This window comes from Nelumbo lutea, chromosome 2 (genome assembly GCF_056320005.1).
Source record: "Nelumbo lutea isolate HS-2025 chromosome 2, American lotus-T2T, whole genome shotgun sequence".
In the NCBI taxonomy this organism is placed as follows: domain Eukaryota; kingdom Viridiplantae; phylum Streptophyta; class Magnoliopsida; order Proteales; family Nelumbonaceae; genus Nelumbo; species Nelumbo lutea.
This window is the reverse complement of record NC_142685.1, coordinates 42,187,038-42,206,031: the sequence shown is the minus strand read 5'-3', so window position 1 is coordinate 42,206,031 and position 18,994 is coordinate 42,187,038. Positions and strand designations below refer to the sequence as shown.

Genomic DNA, 18,994 nt, shown 5'->3' with positions numbered 1-18,994 from the left:
CGGGCTTGTTGAGCAGCCCACTAATCAAGTAGACGTGATTGCCTTCGTCTCATGGTTAAAGATTCTGGTCTCATATCCTCCCTACTACTCGCCCACCAGAAACTGTGGATGTTCCTCTCATTGTCTTTGACCCAATGATCCCGATTCTCGATCAAACACTGAGAGTTCTCGTTGGAAACCAGGTATGGATATGGTCGTCCATGAATCCTTTAGGCTATGTTTGGTTTGAGGGAAAAAGTAGGGAAAGTAAAGGGAAGGTAGGGAAATCTATACAAGTTTTGTAAAGGTTTCCTTATTTTCCATTCATTTCCCTACATTTTCCTTCAAACCAAATACAACTTTAAGGTTCTTCTGGGAAGTTGCTCGGGATCTGACAATGTTTTATCTTTCTCTATTTTTGCGTCATGAGCCTTTTCATTGACGAAAAGGCAGATTTGTTTCCACTAGTGAGGTTTATGTGGGTGTGGTAGGTAAAAAAAAAAAATAGATGAGACATGAAGAGCATTTCATGTCCTTTTACATGCCAATTAATGGTTGGTTAGTGACATAGATTAAATTGGCATATTTGAAAAGTATAGGTACTGGATTGATACACTTTAAAGTTAAGAGACCAAAGTGATACTAGACCTAAAGTACAAGGTACTAATCTAAAATTTCCCCCAAAAATTATTCATTTCAAATGGGGTGTTATCATGACCAACATTTCTAGTTTAATTTATTAATACAAATAAAAAAGGTTCACTATAAATTACAAATTAAATCTGATTTAATCGCATAAATTAAACAAGAATTCCAACATGGTATGTGGTAGTGTTCCCAAACAAAACAATAGATGTGATTGCCATGTACTTAGTACGGGGCGGTCATTAACTAGTTTTATGGGAGAACGATTGATCAACCCAGTTCAGAATTCTTTAACCCCACAGTATAGGGGGATGAATCCTGACTGTGGATTGATGCCAAATCCATGAGCAGGATGCAGTTTATGGGGGAGGGGGCTATTAGTAGAATATGAGGGTTGTAATTTCAGAATTCTGCATTGGGCTGCAGTGTACTTCTCCTCTAGTTTTATTATTGAAATTAAAGTACTCATGAATCATGTCCATACCTTTTTTGAAGCTTTGCAGGGGTTGGTTCATCTAACCCTAAAGACAAAGATTTGGACTTCTTGTTTGGTCAAAGGGTCATTTACTAAAACATCCCTAATAGTTTCTTGGATTTACTAAGCCAATTCTATCTTATAATTTGCATTTTATTAAAACACCTCCTTCAATTTTTAGCTAATTTACTTAACCTTCCATAAAATGGAAGTGGAAAATGACAGTTTTGACATTGACATCCATTCAAACAAATTTAATATACAACTATATTTGGTAAATTTTGTTGTCTATTTGAAGGAAGGCAAACCATTGCCGACAAAGAACCTTGTATGCCATTGTTCTCTCTTATTTATAGAAGCTTGCTATGAAGCTTTTTTGATAGGTCTGAAAATCAAACTCTATTTATTTATAGAAGCTTGCTATGAAGTTTTAGGGGTGCTTTCAAACTAAATAAACAAATAACATAGGTTGATGCCTTAAAACATTTTCCACTATGTTTAAAGTTTACTCGACAAGGATGTCCAAGTTAATTGGGACGGGAAGAAAACAAACAGGACATACATAAAACTCTTCTACTTTCCACTATGTTTACCTTAGTAGTAAAGTCTTTCAATTTTTTCTTTTTAATTAATACCTGTAAAATTATAAATCAAAACTTTTTAAATGGGACCCACTTAAGTCTGTCAATGGGCCAGTTTTGGATTGGACCCTGTCCAGTCCAAAATCAACTTGGATGGATTGGACAGAACAACAAGACATATTGGATTGGATCAATCTGGTCCAAAATATTTATTAGATTGGATTGGACCTGGTCCGTCCATAACAAATTTATATTGGATTGGGTTGAATTAAGCCAATATTTGGTCCATTGATATAAGATAAGAATATATGTGTCAATGGACTGGGTTTGGATTGAAACCAATCTAAATCAAAATAAATTTGAATAGATTGAACGATCCAGACATTGAATTGGACCGACCCAAATTGGTCCAAAACATTTATTGGATTGGATTGGACTTGATTCATTTATAATGGACTCACATTGGACTGGATCGGATTAGACCAAATCCAGTCCAATTGACACCCCTCAGCCACTTGAGTAGTCAGGTCTAAAGTAGGCTTTGCTGGTTTCTCTAATGTCATCTGTTTATGCCTTATAGTGACCTTTCCAACATAGTTTTAGGGTAAAAATGACCCTTTAAATTCTTTAAGGTTTAAAGTGTTTTTTTTTTTTTTTACAAAAATAAAGGGTTACTTGCACCAAAAATCCAGTTTTATTAATTTTAATTAGGAACCATTATTATACAAAATAAGCCATTTTTGCCCCCTGACCTAACTTGCAGGTCCATCGATACAAGTGACCACCACACATTGCTGGCCATACACATCCTACTGTACATCAGAAATATTAATTGTACTTTAAAATACCGATATTCCCAATGTATAATTGGATGCAGGGTTGGAAGTCCTTAGGGTTCCTGACTTTATGTGATTAGTACTCTTTTGAGCACTTGGTGAACACCGTTAATTTGTGCTTTTGTAACGTTCAAGATTATTTTGGCAACGATACTTTGTCTTTAGGGTGGTATTTTTATCTTTTAAAAACTATTCTCCAATTATGTTACAACTTACAAATTGGTTTTCTTTCACGTTTTTTTTTTTTTTTTTTTGTTTTTTTTTTATACAACCACCCCGAGGAGTTACAAAGATCAACCTCATGGAGGATAAGAGGCTAGGTAATAGCCTTGAAAAAAAGCCATCGGCGCCCTGGACGTACATCAAAGTTCAAGCCCAGTCTCTTGCTTCTAGGTAGCTATGGTGTGGGGAAGGGAGTTGCGTTCCTTGAAACATGATAACAATCACCGGATGAAAACGTTTTCCTTAAAATAAAACTCCAAAGGACGTGTTTTTTTCCAGTTTTGGAAACAAAAATATACATGTAATCAAGAATGTATTTTCTGTCTGTTTATTTTGAGAACCATTTCGTTTTCACACTATACAGTTGGCTCGAGTGACAATTTGGTACTCGAATTTTAAAATGCAACAATCAAGTATCCGAATTTTCGAAATATAATAATACAGTATCTACCATTAACTAATCCGTCAATCAACTGTTAAGTGACATTTGAAAAGTCAAAACTGTCATTCAAATGTCATCTAATTCTCTTTATCAACCATCTAAATGTTGACAAAAAAAATTGAATAGTCCCAAATTCTAGCCTCTTATACTCAAAAAAGTTGATAACTGTTCAGAAGAATTTAGAATTTGGGATTGCTCATTTTATTGTCAATGTTTGGATGATTGATAAAGAGAATTAGATGACATTCTTAGGACATTTTTGACTTTTCAAATATCACTTAATGGTTGATTAACTGACTTGTTAACGTCAAGTACTGAATTGATATATTTTGAAAACTAGGATATTAGATTGTCACATTTTAAAATTGGGATATTGGATTGTCGCATCTTTTCGAAGACAAAATCTCGAGCCAAAGTACAGGGTGAAGAATATTCTTTTTTGGAATTCACAAACAGATAAAAAAATCAAATTGAACAGTACGGATTACCCCTTTGATAGCAACTGAATTCTACATTTGTTTCCTTCTGAATGTCATTTTTTCTCTTCTCTTTTCACTTTTTTATGCAGTTAACCACGTCAAAATTCATATCCATTGATCTCTTTTATTGTTCCTTATTCAAGAATTTTATTTATTTTTCTTTAATTTGTGTTGTACAAGCTGGTAATTAATGCAGCATGTGGATCGCTTGCAGGAGATCTAATTGATCTTATACAATGTTCTTTCTTATGACACGATAGAGCAATTAACGGAAACCGGATGTGTAGCATTCATAGTTTTCGAACCACCGTTAATCCGGATGGTCGGACCGTTCGTCCTGTGAATCCAGGCAATCGGTGTCGTTTTACCTCAAACCTGGTCTTTATTGAAAATCGTTAAATCGGTCAATAATCCATTCATCCAGGTGGCCGAATTGTTGATTTGTCCAACCCGTTCAACGGTTTTGGCCATTTTTTTGTTGTAATGATTATTTTTATTATTTTTGTCAGAATGGGCCATTCATTCAAACCGGATGGTCAAATATTCGACCCAGAAACCGGTGGCCATAATGGTTCTGATTCTGGGTCATTTTTTAAAATTATAAAAAAATCTCTTAATTATAACAATTATATAAACCATCTTTGTGTTTTGACCCTAACAAAGGCCTTTCTTATAGTTTTAAGAAAAAAAAAATGCAAATACCTCCCTTCCAAAATACCTTCATCATTGTTAATGCATTATCATACATGATTTGAAAGAACAATTCTCCTTACTCTTATTGGAAAAAAATAAGGTAAAAAGGCTAAAGTGAAGTAAAATTAATGCATTACATCAACATTTTTTATTTAGAATGTTGACAATGAAGGTATTTGCACCTTTTTCCAAAACAGTGGGGGTAGGTTTATGTTAAGGCCAAAACATTAGGGAGTTTCATATGTTTGTTAGAAAACCCAAGGAGGTTTTTATAATTTTTCTTATTGTTAAATAGAATTTAGATTGATTTTAAAATAATGAAGCTATATTTAAAATTAATATTTATTTGTTAATTTTTAAGTTATTAAAAATTGAATTTATTTAAGTATATTAATTTTTATTAAATTAAAATTCCTTATGAAATTTGATTAACTATATAAACCTTTAATTTTTAGTAGAACTTAAGTTGGTTTTAAATTAATAAAATTTAATTATAAAATTAATGATGGTTTGATAATCTAGAATAGTTTTATATTAATTTTAAATTAATATTAGTTTTTAATTTATCTTATTGTTTTGTTAATTAAATTCGTTTTCTTATATTAATAAAAATAATTTTATCACTAACAAGAATTATTAATTTCTATTTTGTTTAAGTAATTTACTAAATTATTTTTATTATGGTTAATTAAATTTTATTATTTTCAAATGGAATATAAATGAATTATAATTTTAAATGAAAGTAGCATATTTAGCAAAATAATATATCATTGAATAACTCAATTTCAATATAATTAATGAGGAGATATTATTAAAACAGTTAATGAGATAGAGAGAATGGTGTATTAATGGGGAATGTTAAAAGTCTTAAAGGTGATTGGTCACTTGAGTTATTTTGTCCAATTTTAAAAATAAAAATAAAAATAAAAATAAAATAAAAAAAGATAAGTGCCTTTGAGGAGTTCGTATCTCCTGCCCACGTTTACCCACATAATATTGCAGCTACACATTGAGAATATCTCATTCTCCTACATAGTATTATACAGGGGGAGATGTTCCCAATTCACAGGGGTAATGTGTTGTGGATAGACATAAACAGAGTTCTCGTGGATAGGAGATATGGAGTCGCCTTTGTGAAGAAACTAGAAAAAAGATAAGTGAGTTTGAGAATAAACCACAAACCAAGAAAGTGCTAACTTGGCACATTCCATTATAATATATAGATATAGATTGTTGCACGTCATTCACACATAGTAATCCGGGCTTACTTGTGTGAGCTTGCTATATGGCATACTTGGCCCCCATTACCTCATTTCTTAATTTTTCAAATTCAAAAATAAAAAATGTAAGAAAACATGGTTTAATTTGACTATCCTTTTCAAAGATGAAAAAGAGGGAAAATGACTGAAAATAAATGAGAGAGGATAGAAAGGTAGGTACATAGGTGTTGTTATTCCACTAGTTTTCCCTCCACATGGAAGGTAGCATGGGTGTTACAAAAATGGGCAATAAATGAGAGAGGAGAGGAAGTTGGAAACGGGATGGCCTTAGGAGAGAGTGAATGACCTGAGCTACTCCAAAGGCACATGCAAGAAAGACAAAGAACCATGATGTGCGCCCTGGGGAGAACTCTTTGATACATAATAAGTTAGTAAACAAATGAATAAGCGTTATGATGTAGCGTGATCTAACTAATCCCTGCTAGAAGATGATCTGGCTTCCAGTCGAACGACGAGCTAGGTGGATCTGCAAAATAGGATTAGAGAACCCGGGGTGGCTAGCCCGGCGAGGTTGCTCCAATGCTTAAGTTAGAAAACTTGTTGCAAGCTGAAAGTTGCTGAGAATATTGAGTGCTAGAGAGTAGAGAAATCATGCATACCTTGTGCCCTCGGTGTTGGAGCCTTTATATAGTCGAGTCCTCGTGGGATTTGTGGATCAGTTTCGGGATCTCCGTCACGATGGGATCCGTTTCCGCTTTAATTGGAGGATAACATCGTTGACTGATAAGGCTTATCAATTCCGCCCGAAACCTGGCGGGGAGGAGATAAGGCTAACTGTTACGCGGCATGATCCCGTGAGGTTTGGAATCTGTTGGAGGGACTTCCGGGATCATCACGTAGTGGTCTGAGCCAGTATCCCCGAGCTAATGTTCTTTAGTTCCGAACTGGAGTATATGCAGAAGTACCTTGGGATCGAAGTGATCCTGCTGCGGCCTTGTATCGAGGTAACCTCATCCCGAGGTGACCCGTGCCGAGGTGGTTTGATTATCCGAATTCGATCTGTTGCGGACTTGTCATGTCAGACTGAGCTATTATTTATTAGTCAAATTATGTCCATGTGTCCCCCTATTATTAGGTCGGGCAGAATCACCCTTCATCACATTAAATTGAGACAAGGAGACTAATGGGAGAAGAGAGCAAAAGGATGAGGCAAAAGTTGGAAGAGTGCTATAGCATGCATAAATTTTCGAGGGGTGTCTCACCTATTTATAGAGGAGGTGTTGTGCTAATAGAAAAGTTTTAATCATATTAAGAGACAATTGCCACAAGCTTCTTGATAGTTGTCCTTATCAGAATCTAAGCATGTTGGGGCATTTGGGTGAACCTAGTTTGTTGGTTTGATGACTGGGTCGATTTGAGTCATTGGCTTCAAATCATATGGACCTCATCAATGGGTCCCAAGATAACATTGTTGTTAATGATTTCTACTCCAAGGTGAAGGAGGCTTGGCTTCAAATCATATTTTTATTTATTTTTAAATATAAAAAAGAAAAACTTAGAAATGAGATAAGTAGTGCCAAGGGTGTTTAATTATATGGTCTTTTTTGTTATTTAAAAAAATAAAACTAACAACTTTTGTTATTGTAAAATCAATAATTGAAGTTCTAACTATTTTATTATTTTTTAAAACGTACACGAAAGATTTTTTTTTTTTAAGGTAATGGGATTGAATGGAAGAAACGCTTGTTATATGCGAGATGGATGAGATGGTATCACTTATATCTGTCATTATTTTAAGGCAGTTTTGATTTTTCAGGTTTAGATATTGCATCATTCTTCTTCTTGTTATTTTCCTTTGCAATAATAAAAGCATATCAATTTTTTAAGGGTATCATCCAGTGTTGTGTAGAAAATTGTAAAAAGATATTCCTGTTAAATATTAGAGGTGTTTCGTGTTCCCCGTGTTATGTGGGCTTGATGTAGGTCCATGAAAAGGACGACACTATATTTGCGCTTAGAAGTTTCTGAGCTGAATGGGGTTGGGTTATGTGGTCTGCATCTGGGCATCTAGCTCACAATATTTATCTCTTCCTTTTTTTTTTTCTTTTTATTCTTCAAATAAAAACTAGTTGGTTGAGATGTCCATATACATATATGCATTATTTATCTTCTCCTTCTTTTTCAAATAAATACTGTTTTTTTTTTGAGGAAATTGAACAATTTAATACTAGTTACTTGTGAATACCATGGAAGACATTATGTGATTTTACAAAAGCATTTTTGATATTCTGTGAAGCAAAAATGGACATTTGAACTTGGGACTTCCATGGGCCACGGATTCAGTACCTTGTCGTCTGCAAAAAGAAGAAAAAAAACCCTGATTTATCATTTCTACAAATCTGCATACGGAAAACTTTCCTTATTTTTTCCCACTAAAAAAGGCTTTTTCTTAGCTATATATCCACTGAAGTAGAGTTGGAATGATTATAATTTTTTTCCTGCCCTTAACTGCATATTCTTGCTGTAGCTGCACTGTTTATAGGACTCCTAATCTCTCAAGAGAACTCTGTCCAGGCTTACTCACAACACAGTATCCCTTGAATTAGAAACATCTTTCTCTGCATAATATTATATAGGAGGATGAAATGTTCTCGTGGCTGCAATGTTATATTGATAGACGTAGACAAAATATCCGGACTATGTTTACAGAGCTCTTATTGTATGACTAATTCAGATTAGCCGAAGGCTTTAACTGTTCGACAGAAACGGTAAACCAAACCAATAATAAGGTTTTGCGTCAGTATAAATTAATGACCCCACTGTAAAAGATGCGAGCCCACGTTAATATGTGCCTTAAGAGGGAGCGCCTCACAATTCTCACAACATATCCTCGCCATATATTGGGAACATATCCCAATGATGATAACATCATTTTTGACACATCACCGGGATTTTCGATACACGGCAGAGAGGTGATGGGGGACGTTGTGGGGCGCAGGTGTGAACTACGTTAATCTATATAAACTCCTCCAAAACAGTCTCACAATTTCCACGGCTGCACAGTGAAAACAAAGAAAAAACTTTGGTAGCCAAACAAGGACCCGAATTAGGTAAAGTCACGTGCAGTAAGCCGAAAAACTGCCCAAGCTGTTTTTTACAAATAACCAAAATTTTATTTATTTATTTTCCTGAGGATGAGTGACTGGTAGCCCGACTGGTGTATTTGGGATTTTGGGGAAGGGAGATCCGGAGTCTGTCTATTTGGACCGGAACATACATGGTTCCTGCCACTTATTGGTCACCATATCACTAGTTCCCGCCACTTATTGCCGTCTGTCTATTTGGATGTTCCAGCCGTGTTGTTTTTTCATTTTCTGTTATTATTTGATTATCTTTCTTTCAGCTTTCTCTCTCTATGTATGTTTTTGTTTTCTTCTGATAGAATCGCAGAAGAAGCTGAATGTTTCACTGTTGTTGATATGCCATAAACGCCATTCATTTCTCTCCGCTCGTTCACAGTGGGACACCACAAATCGCTCCTTCTGAAAGAGTGTGTGGAAGAAAAAAGAATGGAATATTTTTATCATTTCAAATTTCATTTCCTCAGTTGTCACAATGAACGTATATCAAGCAGGAACATTAACGATGAAAATTGTGGAGAGAAAAGTACGTCGTTATGTATAGATCCAGTTCCTTGCCTGATTAATTTTGGCAACGTATCGTATTTAGGAGAAATAGAGCGTAACACAACGAGAAGGAGAAGAATACAATGATCTTTAGGGGCGGGATTCTGTTACATGTACTACTCATCGATGATTTGATGCAGTGAAACAAATTTCTTCCATTTACTCTTTTTGATAATCTTTTGAAAACGTAATCGATTTTAAAGAGTTTTTCTTTTTTTTTTTTTCCAAACAACCTAACCAAACTTGACTCTGCAAAAAGCTTTTTTTTTTTTTTTTTAAACCCTGTTCACGATTTTTGCTTTCGGGAGGTTCCATCTCAAGCATGGAATGAGCGAAGATAAACTTGAGAAAGACGGAAATCAACAGTGTTCACTTACTTTTTCACCTTCTCATACAACCAAAAGTTGTATAGGAGGGACTGTTACAATTATTGTCCACTCTCGTCATTTCACCTAACCCTCTCTCTCTCTGCTTCAAAAAAAATCTGCTTTTTGAATCAGTCATAGATACAAAAGCAAGATCCCAAAACGTTTCCCCGAATAAATAAAATATTCATTTCCTTTTTAATCCCATATTCTCTCGTTGGTTTCCTCGTACGAAGAAGATCCATCTGGTGCCCCTTCCAAGTTTTTAGGGTTTTATCAGTTCCTGTCACTGGAAAATGATGAATCCAGCGATTCCCACTTGTAATCCCGACGGGTCAGACGAGCGGCTCTTGCCGGAATCTGGAAACAAAGAGGGGTCCTGGCGCTTAAACTTCGATGGCTATCAGCTGTCCCCTGAGAACAAAGAAAAGCCGTCTCGTGGCCTTCAAGACTGCCTTGGCGTTCGAGGTGATAATTTTCTTTCACTTCTTATTTTTTTATAAAGTCTAATCTAATTATTTTATATATCTATAAAAGAGATGGTCCTTTTTAAGTCAATCCATATTTAGTATTCTCGATTTCCTTCTCTGATTTTTAAATGGAAGTGTCTTCAGTTGGCTCTTGCTTTGTCAGCAATTTTGCTTTATTCGGTAGATGATTTTTTCCTTCATTTGATATATGACTCTGCTCTTTGTTTTCCTTAACTAGCTCGTAGTGATTAGTGGTCCTTTTTAAGTCAATCCATATTTTAGTTGTGGGTTTAATCTAATTCGTTATTCTTTTAATGATTCTGACGCTTGTGACTATAGATATGTAGTATTTGTGGATTTTTCAGCCAAAAAATTGTTCTGTTCTTTTCGTTTAATTCTTTTTTTTCCTAACAACTGAAAAAGAGGCTTCCGGCTTGAGATACTTTTCTCTCAGAGAAAAGAGAGGAAGATATGTATAAATGCAGATTGTTGTCCTAGCTATAAGACATATAGCAACGTCTGGGTTGTATGTAGAATCTGTCTACTCTGTTATCAGTGGCTTCCAACTATAATCCTTGTCTTGGACTTTTCAATCAGTTTGGTCATCGTGATCACTTATTTTCTTTGCAAAATATCCAATTTTTTACTTAAGAAAATTAGGCAGTTGATAATCTGATTCAGGAAAACCATTTTGGAGTCTATAAACAACGTTATACTAATTTGTTATCCAATCGAAAGGTTGAATTTGTTATTTCAATTGTGTAAGGAAAAACTTCTAATTCCGGTTGTTAGTTGTTGCTTTTTATGCCTGCACCAAAATGCTCATAGTACTTCCTGGATTGATTAACCACTTTGAGATATGTATTTTAGTAATTTTTTAGATGTTGATTATATTGAATAGTTTATGGTTGCAGATTTGTCAACGGAATCACATCCTCTTTAATAGTTTAAGTCATCCAATTTATCATCTAATTGAGTTGTTGTAACTTGTAACTCATTCATGACAAATGCCAGTATCAAACATTGGAATGACTATTTAGAGACTGAGCTCCACAAAATTGGCATCTTCCTGTATTTATTTGGGAAAATTATAACACATGCTACAAAGGTTCAAAGTATTGATATGCTGGTTGCTGGATACACAAAATTGCTTATCCAAAGCTTCTATTGTACGATACTCTTTTATTTTTATTTTTCTGGTTTGATACATTTACAGAAAAATATTAAACTGAATATTAATATTTCATGTTTTCAACATGTTAAAAGGTCCAAACTATCAAGAAAAAGCATATTGATGGGTTAAAAAATCAATATGTATCGATCAATATACACCGACACATTGCAACATTTTGAACCTTGTATATTACTGCAAGAATTTACTTTGTGCTTTTGACAGTTAAAAAACAGGCTGAAAAGAAATACATCCAAGCTATAAAACTACTGTCCTAATAATACGTGAACTAACTATATTTGTACTGCATAAATACAAATTTGATTGATTTACTTGGTGGGTCCAGGCCCAGAAGATGTTGTGGCTGAATATTACCAACAACAGGGAGAGATGCTAGAGGGGTTCAATGCAATGGATGCCTTAGCAGAGCGTGGTTTTCTTCCTGGAATGTCAAAGGTTTATCTCCATTCATTTGTTTACGTGGTCATCTCAGAATTAGATTTGGAGCATTTCTGAACATCATCCAGATGAAAATGTCTAGGACTGAAATATTTGCTCGTGTTGATTTTCAGGAAGAGAGGGACAGGATGGCTAGAAGTGAAACACTTGCCATCAGAATATCGAATATTGCAAATATGGCTCTTTTTGCTGCTAAAGTTTATGCATCCATTAGGAGTGGTTCATTGGCGATCATAGCATCCACGTTAGACTCGCTTCTTGATCTTTTGTCAGGTTTCATTCTGTGGTTTACGGCATTCTCTATGCAGACACCAAACCCATACCGGTACCCAATTGGAAAGAAGCGGATGCAGCCATTGGTCAGTTTCTCCTGCAATTATTTGCTCTGAAATACTGCATTTTTTTTACATTAACTTTTCCCCAATGAATTTATTGTTTATCCTTTTTCAGCTTGTATGCTATTTTTAACATTTCAAGATGTTTGGTTTTTGCTGAGTTGCTTTGTTTGTCTTCTGACTTTCTCCTCTCTTGGCTTCTTCCATGTAATGATAACCAGTTCCTGTTCCCACCTGGAATACACTATTCTTGCATTATTAGACACTGTCTAAATTATGGGGTTTGACCTCAACATTACCATTTACTACTATTACAGAATTTCCCGTTTATGGGTTCAATTCAGGCTGTATCTGGATTGGCCAAGCAGGATGGAAAAGGATTCTGAAATCCACTGCTTTCCCTGTTTTGCTGTTTGAATCAGAAAATTGAGTTAGGGAATTATTACAACTACATGGGTTGGGTTTGCAGATCTGTTCCATATTTTCACTCATACTCAACAAATCTGGTTTATTTTCCCTTTGAATCTCAATGAGTGAACAAATTACCATGTGCATTTACTATGAATATTTATTTATGTGATACTTGGTCTGATAAAATGTCAAGAGCAATCACATGCATTTATTCTGTAAACGTGACTATTATCTTTTTCTTTAGGGAGGTGATGGAGGATGGCTAGGGGAAATATGTTAAATAGGTTTTGGATTGATGCATAAAGTAAAATCCACTCTAAGGTGGGTTTAAAGGGTGATATAGAGGCTAGGGAAGGGGATGGATTGAAAAAAAGTAATTAAATAGGAACTGAAAAAGAGTTTACTAAATAAGGCAATTTGGGGGGAGAGAAGCTTGGGGGGAGAGAGATAGCAGCAAAGAAACCTAGAGGGAGTGAAGGACGGAACAGCAGTTTTGCTGCTCAAGACTAAAAAAAAAAAACAAAGGAAATATGTCATAAGATTATGATAAGATTACTGGAAATAAAGTTGAATCAAATGAAATCATGAATGTATTGCAAATCATACTATTGTTTAAAAATTACAACAAAGTTTTACCACCTCTATGCTACAAGTGCATGGTGACGTGATCAAGTTTGATACTTGACTTCAAAGTCAACCAACCCACATAAAATGGCTAATTACCACTTCCATGCTCATAGAAGTTGAATTCTTTTTAGCTTGTGTGGATTTTCCAGGGTGGAGTTGAGGTTTTGATAAAGAAATGGGTACATATGAATTGACTGAAAGGATGTTTTTTTCCCAAATATGTTGTGTTTGTGACATGGGGGTGGGCCTTGGTAATGGCTGGGTTGCTCCATTACAACCTTGTTGACCAGGGTTCAAATCTTGGAAACAACCTCTGTATGTGCAGGGGTAAGGCTGCATACATCTGTGCCTCCCCAGACCCCACGTTGGCAAGAGCCATGTGCACTGGGCTGCCCTTTGTTGAGTTAGTGACACCTGGAATCCTTGATTTGATAAGTAGGAGCTCATTCAGCTTTATATTCTTCTGGGTATTAGGCATTATGTCTGGGATTGTTGGGGATCTCTCTTTCTGAGAAGATAGGAATTGGTTGCTTACAAATTGGTCCTTTCTTTTAGACAATTATCCTTGTAAACCTTTCTAATGGCTGGATGAAAAGCACTGGTTACGTTCAATAAAATTTTACCGATAAAAATCAATGAAATTCATGCTTCTGTACCACTTAATTAACATTACTTTTTGATGAGGAACATTCTTCATAAATAGGGTTAGTTGATTTTAGTGAAGGATCTTAAAGATTACTACTTGCTTCTGATCATGACAAGTACTTCTTCCTTTATAGGCTTGTCTAGGGTGGAGATAACAAAAATTATGAGTTGGCATTAACTCCATTTCCTTGTAAGACAGCCTTTTCCTTCTAATTGGACCATTGGGTATCCCTTTATGACTATTTGTCTCTTGAAAATCATATATAATTTTAAAGAATATTGGATACAATTCTACTGAGAAAAATGATACATTTCTTTGATCCTAGTGGAAAAAAATTGAATGTGACACAGCACGGGCAAAGGGGATCCCGAGTCTTATTTGGTATAACCTGTTCCAAACAAATTGTTGCATCTTACATTTGTGATGTATAGATGCTTAGATTAGCCAATTCTGATGTGAAGATGGAGTATTTTCTATACCTGATGTTTCATGCCTTATCTGAATTTTGATGGCAAGGGTACCAAGCAATATGCTTGAATTATATGCTTAATTCTTGCTTGACAAAATAATGCAGGGAATCCTTGTTTTTGCTTCTGTCATGGCTACACTAGGTCTGCAGATAATCTTGGAGTCATTGCGCACACTATTCTCTGATGTAAGTTTTGTATATTTTCTCAGCTCCATGCACAACAATTGAGGATTTCTTTTTGATTGCTACATTTTGTATAGATAGTGCTCAAAAAGTAGATTCTTATCTTTCTTTCTCAACCTGACTTCAGGAGGATGGATTCTACTTGACCAAGGAGCAAGAACGATGGGTGATTGGCATTATGCTTTCAGTAACATTTGTAAAGCTCTTTCTGGTTTTCTATTGCCGCACTTTTACCAACGAGATCGTCAAAGCTTACGCTCAGGATCACTTTTTTGATGTCATCACAAATGTCATTGGGCTGGTTGCTGCGCTTCTTGCAAATTACATTAATGACTGGTTGGATCCTGTTGGAGCTATCATTGTAAGTAAAATTACTTTTTTTTAGTTGTGATTGAAGAATTATAATTGCCTTATGATGGGATGACTGTATATCCCTGCCCCTACTATACTTACAGGAGGCAGCCAGTGGATGACCTATTAAATGGGACTTTTACTGACACCTTTGTCCAAAAAATGGCAACCACCCAAGCAAATATGCCTTCTTTCTAACTAGACATGATGAAATATGTCTCAAGAGAGAGTTTAGGCTGCAAAAATTTTGAAGTTTTTAGTTCTCCAGAAAATGAGTGATTAACACATAGGGACTCGGCTTTTCCTAGATGAGTCAGTCCTATAAAGATTTTCTAGGTGGAGCCCATCAGGCATCAGCGTTTGGTCTAGACAGTAGATGTATACATATTTTCCATGTATTGCAATTTGCAACATATAGATAGGGTCTGTTACTTGCCCATCTACCATCTTTTTTAGTATTATAATGTTTGGGGTTCTATGTATGATTGCAGTTAGCCCTGTACACCATTCGCACATGGTCCATGACAGTGCTGGAAAACGTGAACTCCCTAGTAGGCAGGTCAGCAACACCAGAATATCTACAGAAATTGACATATCTTTGCTGGAACCACCACAAGGCCATAAGACACATCGACACAGTGCGAGCCTACACCTTCGGCTCACATTACTTTGTTGAGGTCGACATTGTATTGCCATCAGAAATGCCATTGCAGGAGGCACATGACATTGGGGAGTCGTTGCAGGAAAAGCTGGAGCTCCTGCCCGAGATTGAACGTGCCTTTGTTCATCTTGACTATGAGTTCACCCACAAGCCTGAACATGCGCAGGCACACTCTTAACTCTTAAATGATTTTGTCTCTGTGTTCTTGTATGATCAAGCCGTCGTTTTGTGTTTTGCTTTGCACGAATTGTTTCTGAACCATGATTCTGTCTAAACACTATATAGCTGTATATAGCAAGGGAATTAGCATTAGCTTCAAGATTGGCCTGGGCTTATGCTCATGGCCGCAGAAGGCCATTCTCACTATGGCGCAATTGCAAGATCAACAGAGTTGTGTGTCCTGATTTCCCTCTTCCTTTATTATTTATAAGCATTCGGGAGCTCTAATTTTTAGTGAAACACTTGGAATTGCAATGGGTATTCACTTACTACCATTTGCATCTCAAATACACGGCTGTGCAGTGCAGATATACCTGAAAGCAAGACATTTCTACTGTATGGTGAACGTGTTCACTAGTTAAATTACATTTTCTCGGAGTCGAGAAGGATTTAGGATTTAGGAGTGCATTTGGATATTTCTGATATTGGTTTGGTCGTCATTATCTGTATCGTCAACATCATCATCCAATCCTTATCCCAACAACTATACGGGGTCGGCTATTTAAATTTGTCCTTCATTATTTTTGTTTTTGGCCTCACGTTCAAAAGGCTATGTTCATCCCAAAATTTTGGTCCATTTATTTCTTTGTCGTCTATCTTGCACATGCCACTCCTTGTTCGGAATATTTGGGTTAATAACAAATTCATGAGAAAGATAAAGGGTAATTGTCTAAAATTCATCATGAGTTTTCAGCATTTTTCTTAAACTCACCACAACTTTTCAAAATGTCTAAAACTCACCATGTTACTAACTAGACGTTAAATAGACTAACGGGTGTTAATATATTACCATTTTAATATTTATACATGAAAAAAAGAAAAAAGTTTAAAAAGTATTTTCTAATATAAAATACATAAAAACATAGAAATTAAAAAAATATATATAAAAATTGCAAGCAAAATAAAAAATTATTTTCAAATTATAGAAACTATAGAAATTGAAAGACAAAATCAGTAAACAAAAATTGTAGAAAAACATCAAAAATTATAGAAAAACACAGAAATTGAAAACAAATAACAAAAAAATACAGGAAATTTTATAGATTGTAGAAAATAGAAAAATATAAAAAAACAGAAATTATAAAAAACATTGGAAATTATAACAAAACAAAAGAATGCAAAAAAAAAACCAAGAAATTTGAAAACTGAAAAAACCATTTTCCCACTAACTCACCATTCAAGGGTAATTTGGTCATAAAAATTATTTATGCTGACATGGACACCTCGGTTAAGAAGTATTAACGATGCACTAATGGAAGGTAAGTTTTAGAAAATAAAAGCTTGCTGACATGGTGAAAAGTTGTAGTGAGTTTTAGAGAAATGCTGAAAACTTATGTTGAGTTTTAGATATTTCGAAAAGTTGTGGTGAATTTAAGAGAAATGCTGAAAACTCATGGTGAGTTTTAAAGATTTCCCAAAGATAGATAAATAAAATGAAAAATGAAACAAGGAAAAGGTATAAAACAGAGACATCTGCACAAAACTGCGACCAGAATTCAGAAATTTCACCTATTCTCAATGTGAGACTTTGTGAGCAAAACTTTTGCTTACAGGAGATCTGGGTTCGTCCCAAACGGGCCCTTAAAAAGGTTAGATGTGGTTCTGATTGGACTTGGAGCGTCATTTATCAAGTCCAAATGAATAACAACGAAATGGTTGTGCACTTGTGGTTGCCCAGGAATTGCTTAATAAGTCTCAAGCTGATTTTTGTTTTTTGTTTTTGAAACAGTAATTTAATCCTCTGAAGCTGAGTTGGAGAGACTCAACATTAGATCTGTAGGCATTATTAAACACGTGGACAATCATAAGGATTTAGGCCATCTCTGTGAACATCCATGCTGTGAGAAAAGATGGGCTACATCACTACAGGTACAGAGCTCGCTCTAGATCCAGTTATAACGAAAAATAAAAGCTTGGCACGTCATCTAGTGAAAGGGCCCAACTCAAACAACTGTAAAAAAGGAAAAGCCAGTGACTAGTGAGTGTGAGACATGATATTACCTCGAGTGTGCTTTTGAACGTGCTCCGAGTCCCACATCGAAAGGATGTGAAAGCGTAGCGCCTGTCAGCCTACTATATATATCCTCGATGACCTAACCTAAAAACTCGCCTTAAACTAATGAGTAAGGAAAACAAAGCGAGCGGTGGGAGCCGGTCGCCGCGCTAACTTTTTATGCGCAAGAATTTATGGAGGGGTTATAGGCTGGCCGGGCGCTGACGCTGCTTACTTTGCAGAACTCGCTCGAGTGGGCCTCCCAAACCCGAACCCCCGCCAAATTTTTAATACTAAAGCTTTCCTTGTCAATTTTTCTCAGTGGTGTTTTCTCAGTTCATAACAATTCTTTTGTTTTGTCATTTTAAGCATGGACTCTGCATTTTTTGTTTCTACTAAACCGCAGCCCGGCGTAGTTGAGGCAGGAGTGTTTTACTGGTATAATATCTATTTATCTCACGGCATGCCTAATTAATCCCCAATTTTGCCATACAGAAATTTGGGTTAAGGTACCTTGGGTCGAATAACTAAATTCTGAATTTCAGCTTTTGTGCTATTAAGAAACCTCATTTTACTTGTTTCATCATGTTCTCTTACCCTCTGTTATCTTATAAGCAGACTGTGGAAATGGTTTATTATACTTTGTCGCAAAAAATTATGAAACAGGATTTGTAACAATCTATCGGAAATTTTGACTCATTCCATCTTTCTTTTTTACTTGTTTAAAGAATGTTTGTTACCATTCCTGTAGGTGAAATCTTGGTAAATCATAGATGCTATAGCTAATCTAAGGAGCGATGATATGAATGAACAAGTATGGGTCATAGATGCTATAGCTAATCTCAGGTCACTCAGCTTGTTCCTTGACCTGTAAAGGGAACAGGATCCTGAATTAGCAGTCCAACCATGGGTCCTTGTCAAAACAAATTTTTGTTCTCAATCAGTAGTCGGACAACAAGATGGTTACCATTCCCGTTTATCTCTCTGGGTTTTGGTCAAGAGATTTCTTTCTTTTCTTATCTCTTTAGTTGCTTAGGTTGCAAAATTGAATGGTTAGGATTGATCTAAATAGTTTAATGATAACTTAAAATTTGAAAATATTAATTTCATTTTTAGGATAGACAAAATGGAGGGGTGCATCCCGAGTCTTTAGATTAAAAGGTAATTTTTATAAAACAACTAGCAGGGACCCTTCGATGTATGAGATTTGTTAAGTGAAAGCTAAACAATAGAAACACATAAGAGTAAACAATTGTTTTATATTTTTTATTTTTTAAATAATTAATAATTATTTATATTTTGTATATTGTTTTTAATAAATTATTACAATTCAAAAATAACACTAATTAATTTCAGCTAGTGTTGTTCATCAAACT

At 35.3% G+C, this 18,994-nt stretch overlaps 1 protein-coding gene and 1 non-coding gene across 2 annotated transcripts; both read left to right on the top strand.

Annotated features, from left to right (window-relative positions):
* The first annotated feature begins 8,762 nt into the window (after nt 1-8,762).
* LOC148870147 (metal tolerance protein 11-like) lies at nt 8,763-15,807 on the top strand. The gene is made up of 6 exons (XM_088970517.1): nt 8,763-10,091; nt 11,611-11,720; nt 11,837-12,082; nt 14,317-14,397; nt 14,522-14,755; nt 15,237-15,807. The coding sequence occupies exons 1-6, from the start codon at nt 9,920-9,922 to the stop codon at nt 15,582-15,584; spliced, it is 1,191 nt and encodes a 396-aa protein (XP_088826643.1). The 5' UTR covers nt 8,763-9,919; the 3' UTR covers nt 15,585-15,807.
* Nucleotides 15,808-17,731: 1,924 nt separating this feature from the next.
* On the top strand, nt 17,732-17,888 carry LOC148870146 (U12 minor spliceosomal RNA). Its single transcript, XR_016108712.1, has one exon. It is a non-coding gene; the product is annotated as a U12 minor spliceosomal RNA (small nuclear RNA).
* The last annotated feature ends 1,106 nt before the right edge of the window (nt 17,889-18,994 follow it).